The sequence below is a fragment of the Aquarana catesbeiana genome, linkage group LG01 (genome assembly GCF_042186555.1).
Source record: "Aquarana catesbeiana isolate 2022-GZ linkage group LG01, ASM4218655v1, whole genome shotgun sequence".
Classification (NCBI taxonomy): domain Eukaryota; kingdom Metazoa; phylum Chordata; class Amphibia; order Anura; family Ranidae; genus Aquarana; species Aquarana catesbeiana.
In genome coordinates, this window is record NC_133324.1 from 23,068,476 (window position 1) to 23,089,875 (window position 21,400).

The following is a 21,400-nucleotide window of genomic DNA, read 5'->3' on the forward strand; positions in this document are numbered from 1 at the left end:
CTGCCTCCCCTGACTGCATGTCCCTGTCACATATCTCACATCATATGATATGAAAAGCAATGGAAAAGGATTATGATGAATTACTGTGTAAAATCTGTTTTATTAAAAGCAAAAATTGCACTTACATCAAAGAAGTCAGAATCGGGCTGTTTGAATGTCAGGCATGGCCGCCCGCAGAACGGTCGGCACGTATTGATATCACGCTGCTATCTCCAACCCAATGCGTGTTTTCTTATAAGGCATCGACTGAAAATGGAGGCTCCATGGGGGCATGCCATCCCCAAGTGTCTTCTGTCTCTAGATGCTGCAAAAGGTAACTTGGCCGGGCAGAGGTCTATGATTACCTGCCCAGATTGTTATGGAAAAATGTCTGCTATCGCCACGCCTGGTTACAGTGATCAGGAGTCATTCCAGGCTAAGTACACGCAAATGAAGACTGAGACACTCAATGCTGTGATGGGTAGGACTATCTTTGATGAAATTGGTACTGGGACGGCAAATACAGTGACTAAAGAGACTGGTTGTGAGACATACAGTGAAGTGGGAGTGACCACAGTTGGGAGACCCGCTCAGATGTTTAGCACTGATGATGAAAATGTGAGGTTTATTGTTTATTGCTGCTGATAATGCAGACAAAATGCTGAGGTATGTGTGGAAGGGGTGACCACGGAGGAAACTCTGTTACTGTATCTCACCTAGCATGTCTGGTGCAGCAGATATCCATGGAGACCTCTGAGGGGCTTGGTGAGTCAGAGGCTTCTCAGGACTACGGTGCAGACTTGGTGGGTGACAGTAATCTGAAAGTGTCCCTGTATTTAAAGCAAACTTCACCCATTATGTGAAATATATGACAATGCAATCTCCTATAGGTAATGATGTATTTGATGTGCAGTTACCAGATATTTCTGTCTCTCTTGGATTGATGGGATTCTTCTAATTCATTCATTCCTCTTTACGTTTATAGGAAGACCGCCTAGTAACTGAAATCTAACTCCATCACATTTTGTATTTTTTTAAGGCAAACTAATATTCCAGAACTTTTATAACTGTATATATTAATATTTCTGTCTTCTATTAAAAGCTGTACAAATATATGAGAAATCTTCATTACACCGACCCAGATGAACGTGAGATCTACTTTAATGAGAGGAGAGAAGTTCCAGCTGATCTTATTTTACAAAGCTGGTATTTTTTTAACAAAACATATTATTCATTTAGAACAATTTCCACTATGCGAAGCCCAGAATATGTGCCTGAACCATTTATCAATTTAAGTGACCCATCCTTCTGGAGAGAAGGCAAAGTAAGAAATCACTTTATTTTCTATTTATATTGTTTGCTGAGGAGGTTCATAATTCGGATTTATTAATATAGTAGCCAATCTGCCTCTCCATGAATGGGATCATTTTTGGAACCCTTGAAGGTTTTTGATTGTGAACATTTTTATACATATGGATTTCTTATAAAATATTTATGTTCTAGGTGTGTATGTATGTGTTCTGGAATTAGGTTGGCAGAGGAAGTAACGGGTGGCTGTAAATCTCTGACACAAATGACATGGAATATAATTATTACAGTAAATAACAGCACTGAAATCAGCAGATTATTAATAAAATCTAATTGTGGAATCGAGAAGTGGGATTTTAGTAGATATATGCAGAATTGAAAAATTTGTTTAGTTTCGTATATATTCGTTTTGTTACAAATATCATTTTGTTTCATTATTCTCTTAGTGTCGTTTCAGAATTTGTTTATTTTCATTTCGTTTTCATTAAATTTCATGACATTTTCATTAAATTTAGTTTTGTTTATTCATTTTCTAATAAATGATCTAATGATCGATCAATTTGAATTCTGTATGAAGAATAGATGGTTGTTAAGCAGCGGGCCAGGAGGCCAGCTGCTGCTTCCCCACTGACAGCTGAAATGTAAACAAAACTATGCTGGCAATAGAAAAAGGCCCTCAGGGTCTGTATTCTAAGAGGAACCCCAAGCCAAAATGTAAAAAAACACGACGTGGAGTCCCCCCCCCAAAATCCATACCACACCCTTACCTGAGCATGCAGCCTGGCAGGCCAGGAAAGGGGGGTGGATGAGCAAGTGCCCCCCCTCCTGAGCCATACCAGGCCACATGCCCTTTAAGTCAGGTTCCCACTTAAAGCAAAACAATAAAAATTAAACATTCCTTTAAATATAGTGCCTGGGGGTCCCCTTAGTCTGCTTGTAAAGTGACGCATCTGTAGCATGTATAGAACATCTGAGAATATCCAAGCACACAGCCTAGCAGGTCAGGAAAGAAGGGGACGAGTGAACACCACCCCCGAACCATACCAGGCCACATGCCCTCAGCATGGGGGGATGGGTGCTTTGGGGCAAGGGGGCTATGCCCCCCATCCCAAATTACCTTGTCCCTATGTTGATGAGGAAAAGGGCCTCTTCTCAACAACCCTGGGCAGTGGTTTTGGGGGTCTGCGGGCAGGGGGCTTATTGGAATCTGGAAGCCCCCTTTAACAAGGGGGCCCCAGATCTCGGCCCGTCCATGTGAATGAGTATGGGGTACATAGTACACCTACCCATTCACCAAAAATGTGTAAAACATGAAGAAAGACAGTAAATGAGTTTCTGACAATTCTCTTATTAAAAAGAAAAACGAATGTCCCCCGATGTGAGTCCATTTCATGCAGTCCGCCACACCGCTGAACCTGAAAAAAGGAAAAAAAAAGGAAAAAACCCTCTGGCCTCATTGAACGCTTGTATGGATGGATGGATGCAGAGATCTGGACAGCCGCACACCGAAATAAATTGTATTCGTCTTTATTCGTAAAACAGGATCATGGGGTACATGGGGCACCACTGTGGGTGGTAGAGAACAACAGCTGACGCGTTTCACACTTACATTAAGTGCTTACTCATAGTTCATTGAACGCTTCCCGCGGACTGCCTGCTCCTCCACTTGACATTTCTTAAATAGCCCAAGGGGTGGAGTCACCCGATAACATCACTTGGTGACCCGTCCCCTGTGACGTCATCGACCCAGCATTGATCAATCAGAGTTGATAAACTTTCAACAAATGGGTAGACTGTACTGATTTTCTCTTTGTGTTTTGCAAGATAAAACTCGCTTACTCAGGAGTCAGGAGAGGTACAGATGGATATCTGGAGATAGAAACACAGTAGTTACAGAAAAAATCAGTACTGTCAGGAAGGGCATGCCAGCACCCAAGATGGCTGCCGAAGAAGACGACCTGTTACCTCTTTCTGTCAGGAAGGCCATGCCAGCACCCAAGATGGCTGCCGAAGAAGATGACCTATTACCTCTGCCCCTGTCAGAATGCCATTGGTGCACACACACCCTGTGACAGCTTTTGACACCCAAACAGGCTACTTAAATTCAGTCAGTTTTCAGACTCAGTGCTGTCTGCTCTACAGCGTTCCCTGTGTATTCTGCGATTACCTACCTGACTTCCATTCCTGTTGTGACCCTGCTTGCTTCCTGACGTTCATGTTTCCTGCCTGCATCTGTCCCCAGCTTGTCCTCTACTCTGCATCTGCCTGCTCCTTCTGCCACTTTGCTGCCAGTCTGCTGACGACCCGGCCTGTAATCTGATTCTGCTTCCGCTTCAGCCTCTGTTCCTGACGTGCCCATTTGTGTATGACCCGGCCTGTCTGTACCTGCCTTCTCTTCAGCCTCGAGGGTGCCACCATCCCTTCTGCTGCACCTGCACTTTTGCTTGTGGGGACCGATTGTCTACTCGCTCCAGCAACCTGCCTACCACTGCTCTGGGATTCCTACAGACACCTCTACAGCCCGGCCGAGTCCAGCTCCAGGTTCAGCGATCCCGCCAGGCACTCGTGCGACTCTGTATCTCGGTGCTTACTGTCAGCTCTATCAGGGGCTCCAAGTCAGAGTTGTAAGAGAGGCCGTCGTCTATATGTCAGGCTCCATCACCAGGTACGTGACAGTACAGTCTACCCGTTTGATAGAAGTTTATCAATTCCCATTGATCAATGCTGTTTATCTATGTACCCTTATTGTTGGTAATTATATGACAGTACGTTTTTTTAATGTATGTAATACTTATGTTTTGAAATATTAAACTATTCTGTACATTTTACATTTTTTGTCTGTGCCTCGTATGTACAATTTGGGACACGCCTATGCCCTCTATATGCCAGCCCATTTTATATGTGGGATATTTATTAGGATTTTTAGATGTGGCAGACATGGGGTATTATTAGGTGTTGACAGTTGTGAGATATTATTAGGTGTGACAGTTGTGGGATATTATTAGTTGGGATGAGCCCGATGTTCGAGTCAAACATAAGTTTGACTCGAACATCGGGTGTTGGCCTGTTCGCCGAATAGCGAACAATTTGGGGTGTAACTAAGATATATTAATAAACACTATTAATTGTAACCAGTCCCCAATGGGTAGTCCCTATAATGGATAAACCAAATAAATATTTTGTGTGTACAATATAGGCACAATATAGGCACAATATAAACATATTCAATGCACAATAGTCACATATTTATTCATGTATAAACATAAAAGAACATGATTGGTACAAAGGACAATAGTGAGTAAAAATCTGATACATAATTGTAATAATAATAAACAGTGCATAATAAAACATAAACATACCCATTGGGGACTGGTTACAATTAATAGTGTTTATTAATATATCTTAGTTACAATATCCTTTATTACAGAGACAAACCTCATTTAAAGTCCCGCTTCCATTTTCTTTTTATTTATATGTACTCTCTAGGGATGGAGGCATGTCTCTGCCAGGTTAGGGGTGTTCTGGGTTACATTTTGTTTTATTTTTTATTTTTTATCCTGCTCATTAAAGTGTATTGGTTCCCCAACAAATTGTGCTTGTAACAACGCTGTGCAAATAAAGTGTGATATCAAAAATTGCAACACCGATCATTTTTTTTAAGGCCTCTGCTAAAAATATATAATGTTTGGGGTTTTAAGTAATTTTTTAGAAAAAAAAATAGGATTTTTAAAACAGCCTACCTATAAAATCCTTTGCTTGGAGTACATCATAGGACACAGAGCCTCAAGTAATTACTTAGTGGGTTATGGGCCTACCTTCAGGTGTTGACACTGGTATAACCAATACAGGAAGTTGACTCCCCTATATAACTCCTCCTCCTTCCAGGAGTCTTCAGTTTTTGTAGCCAAGCAATATAAGCAATATACTCTCACCCAATAAAACAGAAGGCGGGAGCTCTGTGTCCTATGATGTACTCCAAGAAAAGGATTTTACAGATAAGCTGTTTTAAAAATTTATTTTCTTTATCATACATCATAGGACACAGAGCCTCAAGTAATTACTTAGTGGGACGTCCCATAGCAATGCTACTTGAGGGGAGGGAGACACAACCCGTAGGGCACCCCCAGACCTTGAGGAATTATACTGCTGCCTGCAGCACACTGCGCCTGAAGGCGATATCCTCATTCCATCTTACATCTACTTGTTAAATTTTGTAAATGTATGTACTGAAGACCAAGTTGCGGCCTTGCAGATCTGAGACATGGAGGCCTGGTGACGCACTGCCCAAGAAGCACCAACCGCTCTGGTAGAGTACGCCTTAACTTGAAAAGGGGGAATCTTTCCCTTTAAATCATAAGTTTGAATTATAACTTGCTGAATCCACTTAGCGACAGTGGATTTTGATGCTGCCTGTCCTTTCTTAGGACCCTCTGGCAGAATAAATAAGACATCAGTCTTACGAATCTGAGCAGTTTTCTTTAAATAGATTTACACTGCTCTCACCACATCAAGACAATGTATTGACTTTTCTTCCCTGGAACATGATTTTGGGAAAAACGATGGCAGGACAATATCTTCATTCAGATGAAAGCCTGAAACCACTTTTGGCAAAAAGCCTGGACGAGGGCGTAACACCACTCTGCCCTTATGAATAACCAAATATGGCTCTCTACAGGAAAGAGCAGCCAATTCTGAAACCCTCCTTGCTGAGGATAAAGCAACCAAAAATACCAGCTTACTTGTCAAAAGGACTAAAGGAATATGCTGTATCGGTTCAAATGGCTGTTTTTGTAACACCGACAAAACTAAATTCAAGTCCCAAGGACTTAAGGATGATTTAACTGGCGGGTTAATCTGCATCACTCTTTGCATGAAACCCCAGACTAAAGAATGCGTAGCAAGTGGTCTTTGAAATAAAATTCATAAGGCTGAGACTTGGCACTTACTCAGGGCCAACTTCATCTCTATGCCTACTTGTAGAAAGGCAAGAATTCTGCCTATAATATATCTCCGAGGGTGCCAACCCTTGGATTCACACCAGGAAACATAAGCTTTCCAGACTCTGTAATATATAGCTCTAGAAGCTGGCTTCCTAGCATTAAGCAAAGTAGAAATAACTGACCTGGAAAGCCTACGTTTCTTCAGAATGTGGGTCTCAATAGCCAGGCTGGTAAATTTAGCATTCGTAAAGTAGGATGGAATATTGGCCCCTGTGATAGTAGGTCTGGCCTTAGTGGGAGGAGCCATGGAACCTCCACTGCCATCTTTACGATCTCTGCATACCATTACCTTCTGGGCCATGCTGGTGCTACCAAAATTATCAACTTTCTTTCCAGCCTGATCCTGCAAAGAAGTCGAGGTAGCAACTGAATCGGGGGAAATGCATAGATCAGTGAGAACTGATCCCATGGGGTCACCAACGCATCTGTTCTGTATGGGAGTGGATCCTTTGTTCTGGACACAGAGTTGACTAGCTTTGTGTTGAACCTGGACGCTAAAAGGTCTACGTCCGGAGTCCCCCATCTTTGGCAAACAGCCTGAAAAATCTTGGGATGAAGAGACCATTCCCCCGGGAATAACTGCTGGTGACTTAAGTAGTCCGCCTACCAATTCTCTACTCCCGGAATGAAAACTGCCCAAGTTAGAATCTGGTTCACCTCTCTCTGAGCTGAGAGACTTTTGGTGCCCCCTTGGTGATTGATATATGCCACAGCCGTGGCATTGTCGGATTGGATCCTGACAGGACAATTCCTTAACCTGGAGGTCCAGGTTCTCAGAGCCAAATACACTGCCCGAATCTCTAGGATGTTGAAGGGCAAGGCTCTCTCTCGGTTCTTGACCACTGTCCCTGGACAGTCGTCTTCTCTAGTACTGCTCCCCAGCCTGAAAGGCTGGCATCTGTTATTACTACTTTCCAGATAATTGGTCTGAAGGACTTTCCCTTCAGCAGGTTCCGAGTTAATAACCACCAACTGAGGCTTTGGGACACTCTTGGGGACAGCCGCATTGGTAAATCCAAAGCTTGAATCGTCTTGTTCCAAGCAGACAGTATACTGTTTTGAAACAGTCTCGAATGGAATTGGGCATAGGGAACTGCTTCGAATGAAGCTACCATCTTTCCTAACAACCTTGTGCAAAGGCGTATTGAGGGATTTCTCTTTGACCTGACCATCCGCACCAGCTCTTGTATGGAGCTGATCCTTGCGGGAAGAAAGAACAACCTTTCCTGGGCTGTGTCTATGATCAGGCCCAGATACTCCAGCCTTTTTAGTGGCTTTAAGGAGGATTTCTTCAGGTTGAGAATTCAACCCAGACTCTCCAAGTAACTGCTTGTAATGGCTACATCTTGCTTCAAGCTAGCCACCGACTGGTCTATTAACAATAGATCGTCTAGGTAAGCCAAGACAGTTATGCCATGTGCCTTTAACCTGGCTAGAGGTGAGGCTAGTACTTTTGTGAATACCCGGGGTGCTGTAGCAAGCCCGAAGGGCAAGGCTACAAACTAAAAGTGCTTTCGCTCTACTTCGAACCACAGAAACCTCTGGTGAGGGGGGAATATAGGGGAATATAGGGACTTGTAGGATGGAAACAACTGACTTGATTGACTCCATGCGAAAGGAGCGGATCTTTAGGAACTGATTTTTAGATTCCATAGATCTAGACTTGGTCTGATATCCCCATTTGGCTTTGGTACCGTAAACAGATTTGAGTAAAACCCCAAACCTTGCTCCTATTTGGGAATCTGTATGATCACCCCTTGAGCCAATAAATGGTCTAATGTTTGCAACAGGGATTGTTTTTTTTCCTGGATCCTTGGGAACGTTTGATCTCTGAAAACGAGAAGGTGGAAACACTTGGAACTCTAGCTTGTATCCTCGAGAGACTGTGGAGAGAGTCCATTTGTCCCGAATTTCCCTTTGCCAGACTTCTGAGTACCTCAGAAGTCTTCCTCCCACTTTGGTGAGGGGAGATGCCTCTTCATGAGGATGCATTGGTATTCTGCTTTGCAGACTTGTGGCCCCAAGTCTTTTTGTGCCTGGGTTTGACCCTGAGGTCTTCCTCTAGAGTCTGACTGTGGAGGCCGTCATCCCTGCCTAGAGGTGGCTGTACCTGGCGTGGGAAAACAAGTGTGTTTAAATGAAGGACGTTTATATTTTCTTTTGACTAGCAAAAGAATACTCTTTCCGTTAGAAACTGTTTGGATTAATATTTATACAAACTCTCGCTACATAGTCATTCTCCATTAAAGGGAAAACTAGTTAAAAGGTTCTTACAAGGCACTTCAGCTGACCAACCCTTTAACCAAAGGGTCCTTCGCATGTGTACAAGTACAAGCGCAAGGCGAGAAGCCTGATGAATAGAATCCTTCATAGCATCTATGGCAAAGCATAATGCTTTTGGTAGTTCTGCCAACTCCCGGGTCTGTTGTGCAGGGAGCACGTTAAGAGCATCTGTGAACTGGTCCTTTAAGGACTGATAGGTGCCTATAGCTGCAATTGCAGGCTGAGTCACGGTTCCTGCTAATGAAAAATAGGATTTTAACAGACCTTCCAACTTCTTATCTGTTGGATCTTTAAGTATATGCGCATTGTCCACTGGATAAGTTAAACTTTTATTCACATTGGAAATCACAGCGTCAACTGCTGGAACTTTCCATCTTTTTGTGAATTTTTCCTCCATAGGATAGAGAATTGAGAATCTCTTCGGAGGTGAAAAATGCTTATCCGGATGATCCCATTCGGTATAAATAAGCTTATCTAGTAATGCGTGTACGGGAAATGCATGTAAAGGTTTCAGGGAACCCAGGGAGGAGACCGGACCTTCAGCTAACTCTGTTAGGGGTAGCATGTAAGCAGAGCGAACCATTCTAGTAAGGCTCTGTACTTCAGTTTGTGAAGCTGAAACATCAAGTATTGTTCCCTCTGCAGAGAAATAACCGGCTTGTCTTTCCTCTAGATTGTCTGAGGGTAATACCTTATCTTGTTCCCACAATTCCCTTGGACCCTCCACTGTTTGTAAAGAGTTTAAGGTGGGGGAGGGGGATGCTTCCTATCCACCTGGATGGAGGATGCGATTTAAATCCGCTAATCTTCTTTCTAGGCCCTGCAGGGCTGAGGAAAATGCATCTTCAGTCGCGTATACAGGGGCTGAAGTGTGTGAAGCAGTTGCACCACTGCTAGCTTCCAATGACTCACCCTGGCTTGCCATGTCTTGTATCTCCGGAGAGGATGATAGTATGGTAGCATGACTGAGTTTCTAAGCGCCTGGAGGTGGCGCCTTAGGTACCTTTACAGTAGCTCTGGAAGTCATATTGCAAAGTACAAAAGCAGAGGTAACAAAATATATAAATATCTTTTGCTTTGACAATAGTTTTCAAGAAAACAATGTCACCATAGGATCAGCAAAATGCTGATAACAATAGTGTTTCCTACTGGAAATGCCTGTTTTACACCCCTTACGTGCCCAGCGCTGCTGTGTCTCCTTAGTGTGATGTGGCCGTAGGCTGTAACAGACTCTTTTATCAGTTTAGCTTTGTATACTGAGAGCGTTTGTGTTACAAGCATCAGGTGAAAACCTGATTGGCGTCCTCAGCATCTTCCGCCCTTAGCACCGCGTGTTTCCAGACTGTGAAGCTGTGTGGACTTTTTTACTTCCTATACACAGCGCTGCCTGACTATAGAAACGCGCCCCTTAGCAAACCCGCCCCCTCGTCCTCAGCACAACATAGTCTGTGCGCATGCGCTCTGTTTATCTAAAACACAGACACGAGGGGAGGAGGCGGCGTTGCCGACGAGAGCCTGCAATGCTGCTGTACCTTTGAAAGTACTGCCTGTAACAACAGGCTGGCGAATCTTGAATAAAAAATACCAAGCAAAGCTAAGTACACGAGGGCAAGTTTTATATATAAAAAACTGGAAGTTGCCACCGTGCCTCCCTGTGGAGGGAGGGGGAGGGGAATATTAGCAGATATATAGCCTTTATAACAGTAGCTATTTATACATAACATGATTTATATGAAGCAGAACTCAATAGTTGAACTAGTGGCTTGTGGATTAAATCCCATGCCTGTCAGGAAGTCTCCTAAGGCTGCATTAGCTACCAGAGTACTTTAACCTGTGAAATGCTGCTTCTGTAACTGTTGTATCCCCTTGATTCCTCTAAAAGAGTCCCTTGTTCACTGAGAACCTGTCTCTGGCTGCTGGGACCACACATGGCTGTTTATAACCAGACACAGAGCTGCTTGAAGCATCACATTAAGTTATGTGTAACTTACTCCTTCTAGAGGAGACATTTTAAAGGCATACTTTTAAATATGGAAGGAAAGCATAGGCACCTTTTTACAGTACCTAGCCTCTTCCCTTACCTTTTCCTTGCTGCAGGATACTGCTGATTTAACAGACAGATCCAACTTTCCCCCATCACGGTGGGCAGCGTAGTTAAACCTTCAAAGACTGGGGCCCTTTTAATAGGGGTTCCGCTCCTTTGGACCTGTATAGCACCCCTCAGGAACAGCTTTAGGTAATGTAGCAAGACCAAAAGAGTCCTGGTTCCTATGGTCCAGCTCTCAAAGAGAAGCTTACAGGCAAAACCTCTTTTTTGAATCGAGGTCCAGGTACCATCCTATGGCCTCAGTGGCGAGGATGGATCCGATTGTGGAGGTTTTTTAAATCCAGCATGGATCCCTCCCTGGAGCTCCTCAGAGCACATCTTCACTCGTGACCAACACCTTAGACACTGGCGAAAAAACTGAGGAGTCCTGGAAGGAGGAGGGGTTATATAGGGGAGTCAACTTCCTGTATTGGTTATACCAGTGTCAACACCTGAAGGTAGGCCCATAACCCACTACGTAATTACTTGAGGCTCTGTGTCCTATGATGTATGATAAAGAAATAGATTTTTATATATGTGTAAATATTTTTTTTTTATATATATACTCTATGTAAGAAGTGTCAGAATTGGCCCGGTGTTGACATTTCCCCTAAATATACATACCAGACCCTTACTATAGATGAGGGTTTAGTGTGGATGTCAAGAGGCAACCCCACACAAAAAACAACAACCTTAAAATTCATACCAAAGTCTTATCTAAGCTTGCAGCCTGGCTGTCCAGGAAAAGAGGCATAAGTGTACAACCCCTTCCTGAACCATACCAGGCCAAATTTCCTGGGGGTACCTTGTCAGGGGGACCCCCCTTGGGAAGCACCTTATCCCTATATTGATGAGGAAAAGGTGCCTCTTCCCAACAACCCTGACTTGGTGTTTTTGGGGCTCTGGAATCTGGAAGCCTCCATTCAGAAATAAGGGGGGCCTAAGATACCTCCACCCTACATAAATGAGTAGTATTAGTAACCCTATCTAATTACAAAAAAAAGTAAATAAACACACAGAACTTTTTGACACGTCCTTTATTAAAAAAATGAAAAAACCCAAAAAGTCCCACAGTGTAAATCCATCATCAATCACATCACCCAGCGATTCAAATCCACGTCAATCACAATGAACAACATCCCCCTACTCACCTAAAGGTAAATCCCTCCAAGCGATGGACACATCCAATCTCAATGCTACACTCGAATGCCAGTTTTGGCCCCCACTGCCATATTTGGTCAATATCATCAACCAGATATGTCCACATGGCCATATTGGTCACAGCCAGCACATGAATGGAGCCGGGTGGTATCACCGACAGCTAAGGACGCAGCAAGACTCATTGCTTCCTTATTAATTTGCAGTGGAAGTTGTTATATATAGTATTGGTAGAACACAAACAAAACACTACTATATACAACATGACTAACTGAATGAGCACTTGGACTAACAGAGAGCTCATCCCTACCCAGTACCTGAAAAAAGGCAGCCATGCCCTGGTTTTTGAATGTGCCCCTGACCCTTGCTTTGGCCTTTGGATACAAAACCTGCTCATCCCCCTGATGGCTGCACATGAACAACCTCTGTGTCTCCCTTTAAGTGGTTGTAAACCCTGTGGAGATGCGACCCCGTGTCACAGGTGCATATGAGCAGTGTATGCCTGATTTTTGGAAGGCTTGCTAATTGCACACCTTCATAATCATCCCAGGAATAGAGGTCAATGCTCAGACTTGGAGACAGCTCCGCCCGGCAGACAGGAAGTCTGGCCTGGGAGGTCGGGAGGGTCCCAGTAGGAGATGGCTCCAGGAGAAAGAGACAGGAGGTCTCAGAGTTTAAGGCTGCAGGTGGCAGCCTGTGTGTGCACGTCTGTAGCAGGTAGATGTGGCCCGTGACTAAAACACTACGAAGCTGACAGTGAGTGAGCCAGGAGGCTATAGTTTGTGTTTATACCGTGATGGCGGAACCCCCCTGCGAGGGAAGATTACTGTTTGTTTCAACATTTTCATTACCTTTAAATAAAAGTGGGCTGCCATGACCTAAAAACGCAGTCTGAAGTTGCACTTTTCTGGAAAACTGCATGCACCACTTGAACCTAATCACCCCAGATCGTCACAACCCCTACATATACCCAATGAAATGACGCCTCAGTTGATACAGAGATGAAACAAATCCTTCTATGCAAGTTATTTGCAGTCTTCTCTTCTCTACATCTGTTCAAAGTCCAGAATGAATACAGCTAGTCTGATGCCGCGTACACACGACCGGACTTTCCGTCAGAATAGACTCCGACTGTCTTTCCGATGGAGTTCCGCTGAAACGGACTTGCCTACACACGATCGCACCAAAGTTCGATTGTTTAGAATGCGATGACATACGACGGGACTAGAAAAAGGAAGTTCAATAGCCAGTAGCCAATAGCTGCCCTTGCGTCGTTTTTTGGTCCATCGGAATAGCATACAAACGAGCGTTTTTCCCGATAGGAACTGATTCCGTAGGAAAGATTTGAAACATGTTCTATTTCTAGGTCCGTCAGAATTTTAGAAAGAATAAGTCCGATGAAGCCCTCACATGATCGGCATGTCCAACGGAATGACTCCGTCGGACCTTTTTTGCCGGAAAGTCCGGTCGTGTGTACGCGGCATTATCTTTCAGAAAGCAGTGGGCTGGAAGCTGACATCACCTGGTGGAACCACCCCTATTGTGAAGTAATTAACCAGTGCATGCTGTGTCAGTGATGTCAAAGGGGGCGGCGCTACCAGGTGACATCGCCCGGTGGCCCTGCCCTTACCTATATAAGAACTGTCACACAGCAAGCCAGGCATTCAGCAGTTTGCCTTACTGGATGGCAGATTGATTTTTTTTCTTTTTCTGGTGCGGCGGGCATTGTGATTGACAATGGATTTACATGGGGGGACACTGTTTTTTTTATTTTTTAATAAAGGAATTGTCAAAAACTGTCTGTGTTTTTATTATTTTCTTTAGTGAATGGATAAGGGAACTACGTACCACATACCATTTCACATAGTGGGGGCCGGGATCTGGTGGCCTCCTTATTTCCGATAAGCCCCTTGCCCGCAGACCCCCACAACCAGAGCCCAGGGTTGTGGGGAAAAGACCCTTGTCCCCATCAACATGGCGACAAGGTGCTGTGGGGTGGGGAAAAAATGAAAAAAGACTGAATGTTTTGAAAAAGAAAAACTGTTTCATAGTTTGTTATACAATTTTGACAACAGGTAATTTTTCTCCTTCTTTAATGTGTGCTGGTGAAGCGGCACTTATGGGCACTGATGGGCACTGATAGGCTGCACTGATAAGCTGTACTGATGAGCACTGATAAGGTGGCGCTGATGGGCACTGAGAGGTAGAACTGATGGGTGGAACTGATGGGTGGCACTGATGAGCACTGATGGTTGGCACTAATGGGCAGCACTGAAGGGCACTGATGGGTGGCACTGAAGGGCACTGATAGGTGGCACTGGTAGGCAGCACTGATTGGTGGCACTGATGGGCATTGATTGGATGCACTGGTGGGCATTGATAGGTGGCACTGTGGGCACTGATAGATGGCACTGTGGGCACTGGTAGGTGGCACTGTGGGCACTGGTAGGTGGCACTAGTTGGTACTGACAGGTTGCACTGACAGGTAGCACTGGTGGGCACAGATGAGGCAGCCGCAGCTTTCTGTGTGAGGGACTGATGTCCCTCTGACAGAAGCTGGTGATCGGCTGTTACTGATCTTCTGTTTACATTACATGATCAGCTGTCATTGGCTTTCAGCTGAACACGTGGTAAGGGACCGGGATCGGGCGGGAGAACGTCATATGATGGCCTCCCAGCAATTAAAGTGGAGTTCCACCCAAAAGTGGAACTTCCGCTCATCTGATACCACCCCCCCTCCGGTGCCACAATTGGCACCTTTCGGGGGGACGGGGAGACAGGATACCTGTCTTTGAAAGGTGTCCTTTCCCACTTCTGGGAGCCTCAGCCGCGGCTATTGATGTCATGGCCGGGGCTCCCTCCTCCTTCCTCTGTTGCCGGGTCAGTAGGAGAGAGGAGCGGGTACCCTTAACCGCAATGGCGGCAGCAGCACCCGACAGCTGATGGAAACATGAGCTGCAGTGCCGACATCGCTTACCTCCAGGACAAGTAAGTGCCCTATTATTAAAAGCCAGCAGCTGCAGTATGTGTAGCTGTTGGTTGTTCTTTTTTTTTTTTTTGGGCGGACCTCCACTTTAAGGCCCGTGCTGTACCTGTCATTTGGCTATAGCACGGGCGGGAGGAGGTTAAAATATTGTTTTCTTACAAAAGCTCTTCTGGGGTCTTTTATTAAATTCTAAAGTATCTTCCCAACTAAAAAAGTTAAACTCACAGGTCGGTAGTTACTTGGTAAAGACTTTGAGCCCTTTTTAAATATAGGCACCACATTGATCCTAAGCCAATCCAGTGGAACCAAGTCAGTCATTAAAGAGTCTCTAAAAATTAGAAACAATTGGTTAGATATAACAGAGCTCAGCTCTTTGAGAACATGTGGGAGTAAGCCATCTGGTCCAGGTGCTTTATGCACCTTTATTTTATCGAAATGCTTCTGGACCATATCCCCCCCCCCCCCCGCCCGGTTCGGTTCGCACCAGAACATGCGAACAGGGAAAAAATTTGTATGAACAAGCGAACACCATTAAAGTCTATGGTACACGAACATGAAAAATCAAAAGTGCTCATTTTAAAGGCTTATATGCAAGTTATTGCCATAAAAAAGTGTATGGGGACCTGGGTCCTGCCCCAGGGGACATGGATCAATGCAAACAGAAGTTTTAAAAACTGACGTTTTTTCAGGAGTGATTTTCATAATGCTTAAAGTGAAACAATAAAAATGAAATATTCCTTTAAATATCGTGCCTGGGGGTGTCCTTTTTTCTTTTCTTTCCCGTGTTTAGAACAATACCACAGCAAAATGACATTTGTAAAGGAAAAAATCTCATTTTAAACTGCTTGCAGCTGTAATGCATGGTCGGATCCCGGCAATATAAATAAAAATCCTTGAAAAAAACTGCATGGGTTCCCCACCAGTCCATTATTAGGCCCTTTGGGTCTGGTATGAATATTAAGGAGAACCTCGCACCAAAAAAAAAATGCGTGGGGGTCCCCCCAAAATCCATACCAGGCCCTTCAGGTCTGGTATGGATATTAAGGGGAATCCTGCGCCATTTTTTTTTAAAATGGCGTAGGGGTCCCCCCAAAATCAATACCAGTAGGGCTCATCCCTACTGAGGAAGGTATTTAATACATTTGTCTCCAGTCACCAACTCAAAATCTTGTAAAGGGCCTATGTACTCGGATTTGACCTATATATTATTATTATATTTGAATTTGGGGGGTTGTCCTACTTTCTTTTGTAACTTTTTTTGCAGATTTGTTTTCCTTTTTACATATTCTAATATATTCTTTGCGGCTGCTAATATCACTCCTGAACTTTCTGCTTCAATCCAAGATTCCTTTTTACCACACTCAAAGGATTTTAAACTGCAAATCAGTATTCTTGAAAATAGAATGGACACCTTGGAACAGAGGGTTGGTTCTACTGCCAACATTACTGACTCTATTTAAACTCAGTTTAAATCCATTTACATGAGAAAAACTATTATGATGCATACAATTGAGGATCTTGAGAACAGATTATGTAGGAATAAACCTAGCCTAGTAGGTATCACAGAGAGGCTCTGCATTATCTATGTGCCTATGATGTTCCAGAGGCACTGGGCATCCGAGAACTGGTTAGGGTGGACAAGCTCATAGGATTGGCTACCTAAGCAGATTATACAAAGCATCATCCAATTATGGCTTGCTTGACAATGCAGACACAGTATAGCTTGTATCGAGCGAGCTTATAGATCCCAGAAGAAGCTTGTTAATGCAAGCAACACTGGGTGAAAATGTTGCCCAGGAATGACTTTCTAGTCTATCAATAATTAGTGGTTCTGAGAAATTCTGCAACTAATCTTTAATAATTGTCTCCATACTCTCTACTTTTTTTGGCCCCCTATTTTTTTAGCTCTTTAGGGCCCTCTTAGGGTTGAATAATATAAGTGAGTGGGGTAGAGTGGTGGTTACTTTTCTTTTTCTATCTGCTATAGGCTTTAATGTATTATTTATTTAAAATTGTTCTATTGAGGCATTATGTACTTATTTTTAAGATAGCAGTTAGAAGCTGCTTCATTTAAAATGCTATTTATCTGAATTTGAGACTTCAGTTTGGCCAGGTTCTTTCACAGTTGGTACCATCTGGTACTCTCATTGGAAAAAAAAAGTAAGCACGCAAACTGAATTTGCATGAAATGGAATTAGGAGTTTTAAATGTTAAAAATGTCTCATCCGCTGCTTTCTGCCTCTTTGTTTCTTGAGAGATTATAAAGGTTATAACGTTATGGGAATGGGGAGATATGTTTAGGAAAACCCCCAATCCCTCTATTTTCATTTTTGGTGAAATCTTAATTAGGGAGCATTTTAATTCTGTGTAACCCTCCATGAATATTATTTCTTGGAATGATAAGGGTTTTTGATTAGACGTGCAATTTGTTTCAAATTTGTTTTTTGTTAAAATTGAATGAAAGACTATTTGATGAATTTTTTCAAAAACAACTTTTCTGAAAGAACAAAAATTCGAAAGAATGAAAATCCGAAGATTTGTTAATCAGAAAATCAGAAAGAACAAAAATCAGAATGAAAATCAGAAAATAACGGAAATCCGAAAATATGAAAATTCGAAAGAATGAAAAACATTTGGATAATTTTGTTTTTTGTATTTTCTATTATAATTAAATTATTAACCATTATTATTATTATTAGTTTTTATTATTATTATTAGTTTTTATTATTATTATTATTATTATTATTATTATTATTATTATTATATATCATAAATAATAATAATAATAATAATAATAATAATGATAATAATAATAATAATAATAATAATAATAATAATAACTATAATAATAGTTATAAACTATTAAATTATAGGTATTGAAATTTCCTTTCAAATTTGGCTGTTAGTGAATGTAATGAATACAAATTTATCCAAAGTTACGAATTATCGAAATAACAAATACTGCATCTATACAAATGGAACTGAACAAATTAATGGGGTGGGCAACTACATGGCAAATGAGGTTCAATGTAGAAAAATGTAAAATAATGCATTTAGGTGGCAAAAATATGAATGCAATCTATACACTGGGGGGAGAACCTCTGGGGGAATCTAGAATGGAAAAGGACCTGGGGGTCCTAGTAGATGATAAGCTCAGCAATGGCATGCAATGCCAAGCTGCTGCTAACAAAGCGAACAAAATATTGGCATGCATTAAAAAGAGGATTCACTCCAGAGATAAAACAATAATTCTCCTTCTCTACAAGACTCTGGTCCGACCGCACCTGGAGTATGCTGTCCAGTTCTGGGCACCAGTCCTCAGGAAGGATGTACTGGGAATGGAGCGAGTACAAAGAAGGGCAACAAAGCTAATAAAGGGTCTGGAGGATCTTAGTTATGAGGAAAGGTTGCGAGCACTGAACTTATTCTCTCTGGAGAAGAGACGCTTGAGAGGGGATATGATTTCAATATACAAATACCATACTGGTGACCCTACAATAGGGATAAAACTTTTTCGCGGAAGGGAGTTTACAAGACTCGCGGCCACTCATTAAAATTAGAAGAAAAGAGGTTTAACCTTAAACTACGTAGAGGGTTCTTTACTGTAAGAGTGGCAAGGATGTGGAATTCCCTTCCACAGGCGGTGGTCTCAGCGGGAGGCATCGATAGGTTCAAGAAACTATTAGATAAGCACCTGAATGACCGCAACATACAGGGATATACAATGTAATACTGACATATAATCACACACATAGGTTGGACTTAATGGACTTGTGTATTTTTTCGACCTCGCCTACTATGTAACTATGTAACTATGTAACTAGTTTGAATGCATCCGAAGTTACGAATTATCAAAATAACGAATGCGGATCATAACGAATGATATAATAAACAAAAAAAACAAATGTAACGAAAAAAAAAAAATTTGGCAGTACACATGTCTATTTTTGATCACCAAATAAACATTCCAAGAGTCTACGTGAAGATATTGCTTTGTTACAAGTGATCCATCTATGTCAAGATGAGTTGGTTGGTCTGATGTGTGGGGCCCCTGCTAAGGGCTGTAAAGCCCGTATAATTATCTAGCTTCATAAACACATTGGTTACCAGGTGGTTTTGAAGAAATGTGATTCTATGGAGAGGAGGTGGGCAAATGTTACCATCCAAACACTTACTAACTCTATTACTATTTATAGTATTACGGCACAAATGTGGATGATAGTGATTATTTTTTGGATCTTTAAATAATATTCACTATCATCCTCTAGAGTCAAAAATTGTGGTAGGAAAATATTTATAAATGTGGTAGGAAAATATTTAAATGCAGAGAATAAACCATAGAGAAAAGGAAATTACTCACAGGAGCTCTTCTGAGATTTACCCATAGAGATCATCAGTTTTGCTGTTTTATGTCCTCCACGGTACATAGCGATACCTGGAGACATATGAATCTGTAGGGATCATACCCACCTTTCCATAGTTCCTAAATCATTGTCCAGGTTTGATTCTGGTTGCTGGTAACTGACCATATCCAATGTTACTAATTTTACATACTAACTGCAATCAGTAAACCAATCCGGAGATTTCCTGTCTATATGATGATGATGGTTTTAAAACACAATTACAGTCCTGGTGGTTAGGCTATGATCATCATAATTTCCAACATAGAACCAATCTGATTCTCTATTAGGTGGCAGAAAAAAGATGTAGTGAGAGGTAGAAATAATTAGGCATTTAATAATATCCATTAATGGAAGCTAGTAAGAAGGCTAGACTGGCTTATATTGATTTCAAGCATCCTATGACTGTACAGTTAGATGAACACGATAAGTCCATTAGATGCTTTTAAAAATGTAACAATTACAAATTTAGTAATAAGGCAGTACACCCTTGTTAAAGCTTGACTTTCCCTTCAATATATTACTTATATAGTAAATGACCAGGGATATTCTAAAAAGACATCACATATAGCTGAAGCTTCTGCTCAATATTATACTACATTGTTTCCAGGTGATCAACTAACATTGTTAAAAAACAGGAAGGATTTTTTTTTTTCAAATTTGCCCCAATTGAACTGTCAAGATTTGGATATGCTCAATGTGGAAATGTATTTGATAGAAGATAATGTTTACATCACTTAAAAAAGAGTTGTAAAATCTCAGGGGTTTTCACCTTAATGCATTTGATGCATTAAGGTGAAAAACCTTCTGTACTGCAGTTGCCCCACAGAGTCCCCCTATTTCTAACCTGAACCCGATCGTTCCAGCGATAAGCATGAACCCAGCATCTCCAGCGGCTGTCTCGAGTGCCGCCCATCAGCGCCGCCTATCCATGCTGCCTATCAGTGCCCACCAGTGCCGGCCATCAGTGTTGCCTATCTGTGCTCATCCGTGCCACATATTAGTGCCACCTATCAGTGCCCATACGTGAAGAATATTAGTGCCTCCTCATCAGTGCCACCTAATCGGTGCCCATAAGTGCCGCCTTATCAGTGCCCGTAAGTGCCACCTCATCAGCGCACATCAGTGAAGGAGAAAAATTACTTATTTACAAAATTTACTGACAGAAACTTAGAAAACCTTTTTTTTCCAGATGTTTGGTCTTCTTTTTTTTTTTTTTTTCAAATAAAACTCCCAGCAGTGATTAAATAGCACCAAAAGAAAGCTCTATTTGTGTGAAGAAAATGATAAAAAAAATTTAACATGGTTACAGTGTAGCATGACCGCGCAATTGTCATTCAAATTGTGACAGCGCTGAAAGTTGAAAAATGGCCTGGGCAGGAAGGGGGTAAAAGTGCCCTGTAGGTAAGTAGTTAAAGTTGCCGGTCCCTGATGGATTCACTAATGATTTTTTTCAATGTCTACTACAAGAAGTTACATAGTTACATAGTTACATAGTAGGTGAGGTTGAAAAAAGACACAAGTCCATCAAGTCCAACCTATGTGTGTGATTATGTGTCAGTATTACATTACATATCCCTGTATATTGCGGTCATTCAGGTGATTATCTAATAGTTTCTTGAAGCTATCAATGCTCCCCGCTGAGACCACCGCCTGTGGAAGGGAATTCCACATCCTTGCCGCTCTTACAGTAAAGAACCCTCTACGTAGTTTAAGGTTAAACCTCTTTTCTTCTAATTGTAATGAGTGACCACGAGTCTTATTAAACTCTCTTCTGCGAAAAAGTTTTATCCCTATTGTGGGGTCACCAGTACAGTATTTGTAAATTGAAATCATATCCCCTCTCAAGCGTCTCTTCTCCAGAGAGAATAAGTTCAGTGCTCGCAACCTTTCCTCATAACTAAGATCCTCCAGACCCTTTATTAGCTTTGTTGCCCTTCTTTGTACTCGCTCCATTTCCAGTATGTCCCTCCTGAGGACTGGTGCCCAGAACTGGACAGCATACTCCAGGTGCGGGTGGACCAGAGTCTTGTAGAGCGGGAGAATTATCGTTTTATCTCTGCAGTTGATCCCCCTTTTAATGCATGCCAATATTCTGTTTGCTTTATTAGCAGCAGCTTGGCATTGCATGCCATTGCTGAGCCTATCATCCACTAGGACCCCAGGTCCTTTTCCATCCTAGATTCCCCCAGAGGTTCTC

General features: G+C 42.3%; 1 protein-coding gene across 1 annotated transcript in view; it reads left to right on the forward strand.

The window, feature by feature from the left end:
* The first annotated feature begins 252 nt into the window (after positions 1–252).
* Positions 253–21,400, forward strand: part of LOC141132318 (vomeronasal type-2 receptor 26-like) — a 58,515-nt gene continuing 37,367 nt past the window's right edge. Inside the window, exons 1-2 of the mRNA XM_073620633.1 lie at positions 253–597; positions 1,082–1,303. Of these exons, the coding sequence (XP_073476734.1) occupies positions 253–597; positions 1,082–1,303 (567 nt within the window). The remainder of the gene's footprint in view (positions 598–1,081; positions 1,304–21,400) is intronic.